At 42.4% G+C, this 7668-nt stretch overlaps 1 protein-coding gene across 1 annotated transcript in view; it reads right to left on the bottom strand.

Moving 5' to 3' along the window:
* Positions 1–800: 800 nt before the first annotated feature.
* Positions 801–7668, bottom strand: part of PLPP3 (phospholipid phosphatase 3) — an 84698-nt gene continuing 77830 nt past the window's right edge. The window contains exon 6 of the mRNA XM_032137737.2: positions 801–2722. Coding sequence (XP_031993628.1) covers positions 2597–2722 — 126 coding nt within the window. The 3' untranslated portion in view covers positions 801–2596. The remainder of the gene's footprint in view (positions 2723–7668) is intronic.

Here is a 7668-nt window from a genome sequence, read left to right as displayed (position 1 = left end):
TGCTTCTCCATGTGAACATGAAGAGGGCCACAAGCCAGGGAAAGTGGGTGGCCTCTAAAGATGAAAAAGGCAAGGAAACAGCTTCTTGCCTAGAGCCTCCAAGATTGTAAGACAATACATCTATGTTGTTTTACGTTTGTGGTAATTCGTTACAGCCGCCACAGCAAATTAATATAAGACCTGTCCTACAATTTAATGCTCTAGGATCTTAGACTAATCATTTCATCTTTGCATTCTTTAGTATTCCTTCTTTCCCAAAATAACTGCTGTGAAGATCAGACAGAACAAACAGGCAGAAATCCCTGGCACACAGGTGCTGGATAAATGTGAATTTCTAGCTTCCCCTTTTCTTCCAGGTTGGAGAAACACAAGGAAGGGAAGCAGGAGCCACAGGCCATTCTCAGCCTTCCTTTGATGTGGGCTGTGTACAGGATTCCCTCAGTAAGCTCCCCCAGCATACCTTATCTAGAGTGAAGGCTGCTTATCTGCCCTTGGGGTTCCTACAGCTCCTACTTCTCTGATGGAGAAATCCTCTTTAGAATACAAAAGCTCTTTAGAAGAGCCTGAGATGAGGGTAGAGCCAGGGCCTCATTCTGCAAACAGGCTTTCAGAGATGAAAGAGCAGGGAAGACGTCAGTATCTATCCTATGACCACCACATTTCCCACTGAAAAAAATCAGGAGTTGGTGCCCCGAGATGAGGCAAGCCCACTCAAAGAAGGAAGCCCGCGATGCTTCCTTCTCCTACCCACACACCTGAGACAAACATCTCTCAAACACTCCAGGCTTGCAAGTCCTTAATTAGTTGTGTTACGAGCTTTTATTTAAAAAGCACATTTAATACAAGTATAGTTTCGCAGATACAAGTTTTCACTTTGTATGCTACAAAAGTCTTTGAATATTATTCTCTTTACAAAATGGAACCTTACAAAAATACTGACAATTTAATGTTTTTATACAGTTTTCTCTAGTTGCAGTTATTTCTTTCATTATAAAACAATGTCTACCACAGAACTATGATATTTTAGCTGATATTTAAAAAAATTAACTCGATGCTTTTTTAAGCAGCTAATGTAAATAACACAGGTCGAGACACGGTTTATAATCATAGTGGATATAGCTAAAATTGTTTCAGAAATAATATCTTACATAGTTAACTTTTAATGTTTTATACATTATTTATATAATATTTATATATAAAAATCATAGCTTGCTATAAGTTGAAATGAAAGGACGGATTCTGTAGTAAGGATGTGCATGTGGTTGATCCATATGGTTACATTTAACCCTTTGAAAGGTCTGCATCCAAGATCTAAACGCATTTCTTCCTTCCTCCTTTCCTCAAAGGTTCAGTAGAAGGGGTCCCTGTCTATCACCTAGAGTGGGACCCTTGCATGGAAGGACACTTATGGATAGAGGATGAGGAAAACTCTCTACCGAGATTTAACCCATATGTTCTGCCCAGCAGAACCTACCAAGAACTGCCCTAGGGGTCAACCCCAAGACAATAGTGCTTTACACAGCAAGAGCAACTCCTACAAAGACCCTCAGCTCTGTCATCCTGAAGGGTAACCTCTCAGGCATGATACTGCCTGCTTCTCTGGCTCCTTCTAATTTGCAACAGCGAAAAGGTTGGTTCAATTTTCATTCTGCCCCCTTCACCCTCCCATCTGTTGTACAGAAGGCTGCTTTCCATCAGCTGGTGGCAGACCATGCCTTGCTCATCCCTGGGCCCTCACAGAAAATCCTGGTGGGCACACAGCAAGGATTTCAAGGGAGAAGACAGTAACCGAAGTCGAACTGTTTCTAAGAGTGTGCAAGTGCCCGGTGATTGACGTGCACAACATCAGCATCCTGCAATTGACATTTCAACATCACAGGATGACGCGTCAAAAGAAGAAAAGTGAGGGCCTGTGCCCTCGATTTCTTCTGAAATTGTGCTATTTGTGAAATTCACTCATCCACAAAGAGTCTGCTAACCACTAATGTGAGGAACTATGGTTGTTGGCCTATGGGCAGGGAGGTGATAAGGCCTTAGGACTGGGAATCTGGATTCCGGATCTGTTCACTTGACTGAGCAAACTTGCTCTTTCCTTCTATTTAAAACACAAAACAAAACTTCCTGAACTAAAGTCACAGTACAGAATAGAATGGGATGGACAGAAAGACTCAAGAGGGCAGCTCCGCAATGGCTATTTTCTTGATTCAGTGCTATTTCTGGCATTGTGTGCTACAATGTGAATTTTTGCTTTTGTCACAGGCCTGGGATTCCTCAGGTCACAAAAGGTGACCAGCAGCCTCTACTCAAATCATTTTAGTGTTTGTTCCTGAACAAGCCGTGTTCACTAGAACATGAACACTTAAACCAATTGCACATCCAGGACTCTGGCACTTGGTGTTAGTTTGCTGTTGTTTCCACATAGGCGAACACTACCTATTTTTTGGAAGGCCACAAAGTAAAACATTTTTTTTTTCTTTTTAAAAATCAGTCGGGCAAAAGTTTTTCCCTACATTCTACTGTCTGATGAGATTGGAGAGCAGCAAGAACTTGCTGTCAGCAGTCATTTTACAAAAACAGCTCAGGAGGTGGGTGGCACCTACACCATGTTGTGGTGATTGTTCCTGTCAATAATGTCCACAGGTGAAAGGATTTCCTTCCGGATAGCAGGGGCAGGCAGGGAGAGCGTCGTCTTAGTCTTGAAGAGGTCAGACACGAAGAAAACCTAGAAGCACAAATCAGAGATTGAAGTCAGTAACTGACATCGGGGGTCTGGGTACAGAGGGAAAAGGAAGGTCAGAGGAGCGCAGACTTCAGGAAAAGGGGCCCCAAATCATAACTCTTTGAATAGGGAAGGACAACAGAGATCATATCGTCAAGGCTTATAGTACAGATAGGGAAACTGAGACCCGGGAAAAGGCAGTGACATGTCCCAGGTTGCACAACACTGGTTCAGTAGAATACACTTCTAAGGACTCTCAGTCCAGTGCCCATATCTGCAACCCATACTTCCTTATTTCTCAAGGCAAACGAATAGCAATGAAAGATAAGTTCCTAAACAAAGGAAGCAGGTCATAATTAGTTATAGTCATTAATTGACACTACTTTCCCTTTCCTCACAAAGGAATCCAGGGTGTAACCGAAAAAGATCAGCCAACATGAACTCCTATCAGCAAGAGCTGAAGTCAGGCAGTGGTGACTACTTTTTCCTAAAAACTTAGTGATATCAACCATTTGATGGGGGTCAAGGAACCAGGTTCTCATTGCTGAGAAAGTTGGCAACTAATGTGGAGGAACGGTTAATGACAAATCTCCTATCACTTATTCCCAGCGTCCTTTTTCCTCCTGGGGATGTGACCTCACTGAGTCTGAACAATACTTGAGAAACATTTATTGAATGCCACTTGCAAAGGTGTGAGGATGGCACAGGCATAGTTCCTGCCTCAATGAGCTGAAAATGAGATGAAAGATTCAAGGGCTTGATGAGCTACTGGAGTAAGAAAAATTTATGCTTTGTATTAGATGGCAAAATAAACACACAGACATCCATTTGAGCCTTTTAGCAACAGGAGTTTTTACTAAGTAACCATAAGTGGCAGCTATCAGTCATGTAATTTAATAGGAAACACTTGGCTGGGTTTCAAAATAGCTACTAAAACACTATCAAAGTTCCTATATCCAACAGCTTTCTGCATTGATGAGTCTTTGTCCTGCAGATGGTAACGTGCTCACTACTAATGACAGCACTGTGGCTTCACTCTGGCCACACTATAGGCAAGAAAATGAAGTTCCTAATAAGATTTTACCAAAACTAAGGCTCTAGCGATCCAGGGCCTGGCCACAGTAGGGACTTGAATTATTTGTTAAATTCATTTTCACAATGTCCCTTCTGTAGCAACACAGCAATCAAGAAAGTTCTATAAAAATCACAGCAAGAAATTGGTGATGCTGGTTACCTCAAGAGAAGGGAACTGGGTGGCTAGAAGGCAAAGGTGAAACAGACGTTTACTGGTCACTGTAAAACCTGTTGTACCTTTTGAATTTTGTACCCATTATGTATATTACCTACCAAAACATATAATAAGTATTATTTTGTTGTTAAAAAAAAATAAAGCTAGGCTATTTCTATGCTACTACAAGAAAATGAAATATTAGCCAAGAAGTATAACATCTTAATACATTCACAGTTTGAGTGCTATTGGATGTACCGCTTTGCAAGAGAAAATATTAAGTCTTTTCTCCCTTTCTTTTGTCAGGAGGTTTGAACAGTGAAAACCACGGTACCAAAAGATTTGTCTCCTAGTCAGAGTCAAACTTGAGGATCAGGAAAGAAAAGATCTGTGCACAACCTGCCAGTAGGCTCTAGGCTCCCCTGCCAGAAAATTCTTTGTAGTTGGTTTGGGAAACTGTTTTCAAGTGTCCCCAGTATAAGGAAACAGACTCGATTAGAGTTCAATGTGAAGATAATTAAACTTTTCAACTCTTCTCCACCCCAGCCCCAGCCCCACATTTTCCCTTATCTCCCCCAGTGGCCTTACTTCTTTTTGTACTAAAATGATGTTATCATCTGAGAGGTGCAGACAACGATGTCCTCATCTGTAGCTCAAAATTATCCTCCCTTTATCCTTCACTTTGTCTCAAAGGGAAAGGTTTTGATCAATGCCTCCCCATCACTACTTTTTTTTTTTTTTAAACAGAGTCTCACTCTGTCACCCAGGCTGGAGTGCAGTGGCACGATCTCAGCTCACTGCAACCTCTGCCACCCAGGTTCAAGCGATTCTCCTGCCTCAGCCTCCTGAGTAGCTGGGATTACAGGCACGTGCCACTATGCCTGGCTAATTTTTATATTTTTAGTAGAGACGGGGTTTCACCATGCTGACCAGGCTGGTCTCGAACTCCGGACCTTGTGATCCGCCTGCCTCAGCCTTCCAAAGAACTAGGATTACAGGCGTGAGCCACCGTGCCTGGCCCATCACTACTTTTAACTTCAATTGGTCCAGCTTAGCAGCTAGATTCATGAAAATAAGTCGTACAGGCCTAATTTCTTAGAGCTTTCTCCCAGAATCCATCCCATTTGCCAAGGGCAAATATAGCTGGGGACAGCTCCCCTGTCCCCCTCGAACACCTTCCCCTTCAAGATCTTGAACAATCTACCACCTCAATCTACTGGCTTATCTCCCAATCTAATTTTCTGAGCTCATAGTCACTACATCTTAGGGTTTCCATTTCCTAACTGCAGGTTAGGAATCATATGAAGACTAAAAGCAATAATAATTTGAGATGACTGTTACATAGTTCAATAGAAGGCGTTCCGTTCTCTAATGATCTGGATACCAAAGTAATTACTGGACCCAGAGAAAGCCATGCTCTCCCATGTGTCCAAAACTATTCTTATCGACCTTCCTTCCTAGATGGGAGGCTTCTTGAAGATGGAATCTTATCCCTAATCACCCTGAATCACCCAAAGCACTTAGCTTTGAGCCCTGTACACAACGAGGGCTTAATAAATGTTTGTCATTGAATTTCAAAAATTCTCTCTACTTACTAGAAAGCAAGCACTCTGGCCTTGGACTTTATTGACAATACAACTCCTACAGACTTGAGGGGGAACCACATACTCGAATACTGCCTGCACGGAGCCAAGCGGTGATGTGAAAAGTCGAGTCAGGTCCAGCAGAATCCCACTTTAAGCTGTATTTCACTTTCAGCATAACTTGAGGTTACACAAACACTTTTTTTTGGGATCATGAAACATAATACTGTCAAGACTGAAACAAGGTTCAGTCTTCCTAATAGGTGAACAGCAGAACACAAAAAGATCTAGTAAAAGTAAAAGCTTCTTGGCTTGGAGAAGTTCCATTTCCTACAGAAGATGATCTCCACCCAGAAAGAAAACCCAGGGGCCCAGGCTGGGAAGGGTCTATACAAATTAAGTAGCTGTCTTAGGTCTATGGGATAAACCCACTCCCAGCCCACAATCCTACTCCACAGATCTCTGCTGTGCGAAAGGACACATTGGGCAATAAATACACTTCCAGCAAACAGGAAGAACTATATCCTAAGCACCAAGAAGAGATCTAAGTTACAACGTGCAGAACATTCTGTTTCTCCAATTCTTTGAATTTTATAAATTACTCTTTTTTTGGAAAATGAATGAATGCAATCAATAAATACTTATTGAATTCCTGCTATGTGTTAAACTCCAAAAATATGAAGATGAATATACATAAGACAGTCTTTTACCCTCCAGGAGTTTATAGGCCAATGAGTTAGAGAGCCAGGTAAACAGATGACCACAATACAGCATATTAAGGATTATGATGGAGGGAAGCAAGGGTGTTGAGGAAGCACAGAGAATGTGGCATTTTACCCAGACTGAAGGGGAGTGGGAAGCAGGCCTTAGAAGGCTTCTCCTAAAGGTTGTCTATTTGATCTTTGCTTTGAAGGATAAGGAGGAGTTAACCAGGCAGTGAATGCTAGGATGTTATAGGCAAAGGGAGTAGTATGTGCAAAGGCATAGGAGAAAGGGAGTACAGCACATCCGGGAGCTGCAGGAAGCTCAGTATATCTAAGGCGGAGCAGTCAAAGAGGCTGGAGAGGAGAGGACTAGATATTGAAAAGCCTCTTGGGACATGTTAAAAGTTCAGATCTCATTCTTTTGGCTCTAGGAATCATTGTCAAGGTGAAAGCGGGGAAGCAACAAGTTGGAAAGACCTGCATTAAGATCATGTTGGAGGTCAGATGCAATGGCTCACGCCTAAAATCCCAGCACTTTGGGAGGCCAAGGCGGGTGGATCATCTGAGGTCAGGAGTTCGAGACCAGCCTGGCCAACATGGTGAAACCCCCTCTCTACAAAAGTACAAAAATTAGGTGGGAATGATGGTGGGTGCCTATAATCCCAGCTACTCAGGAGGCTGAGGCGGAAGAATCACTTGAACCTGGGAGGCAGAGGTTTCAGTGAGCCAAGATGGTGCCATCGTGCTCCAGCCTGGGCAAGACAGCGAGACTCTGTCTCAGACAAAAAAAAAAAAAAAAAAAAAAATCATGTTGGTAACTAAAATGGAGATGGAGTCAAAAAGCATGCAGTGAGCCTGGAGGCAGGGATTACAGAGTCTAGGAGAGGATGAGTCCTGAAGAACACCTATACAGTAAAGACAAAGAAGAGATGGATTTTGAAATGTTGAGGACAGGACTGCAGCTGGTAGAGGTGATATGTTTGGGGTGGATATCTGTGCGAGGGAGGCAATGTTTTTCTTTCTAGTTCTGTTTTCAACTCTAGAAATCTTTGCACTTATTCCCATAAAAACTCTTAAAATTTCAGTAACTATGCTAGGAAAGAAATATGTATATAACTCTGCTTTCCTCTGCCTGTGACATTGTCTTGGGGGAGTGATTGCCCCCCACGCCAGTGGCATGTAGTACTGTATAGTGCTGTACCACCATCACTTTTATCTAATTCCAAGACATTTCATTACCTCAAAATAAAACTCCATAAACTTTAAGCAGTCATGTCCCATTCCCTTCTCTCCCCAGCTCCTGGTAACCATCAATCTGCTTTCTGTTTCTATGGATTTATCTATGGGGAAGTGATTCTGATCTCCTCCTGAGTCAAAAGGAGTAAACTGTTCTGTGATCCTAGGGTGGAATATGATCTAATTTACCCAAGCACT

Source organism: Hylobates moloch, unplaced genomic scaffold, assembly GCF_009828535.3.
Source record: "Hylobates moloch isolate HMO894 unplaced genomic scaffold, HMol_V3 SCAFFOLD_18, whole genome shotgun sequence".
Classification (NCBI taxonomy): domain Eukaryota; kingdom Metazoa; phylum Chordata; class Mammalia; order Primates; family Hylobatidae; genus Hylobates; species Hylobates moloch.
Note: the sequence above shows the minus strand (reverse complement) of the source record. Positions and strands in the feature narration are given on the sequence as shown.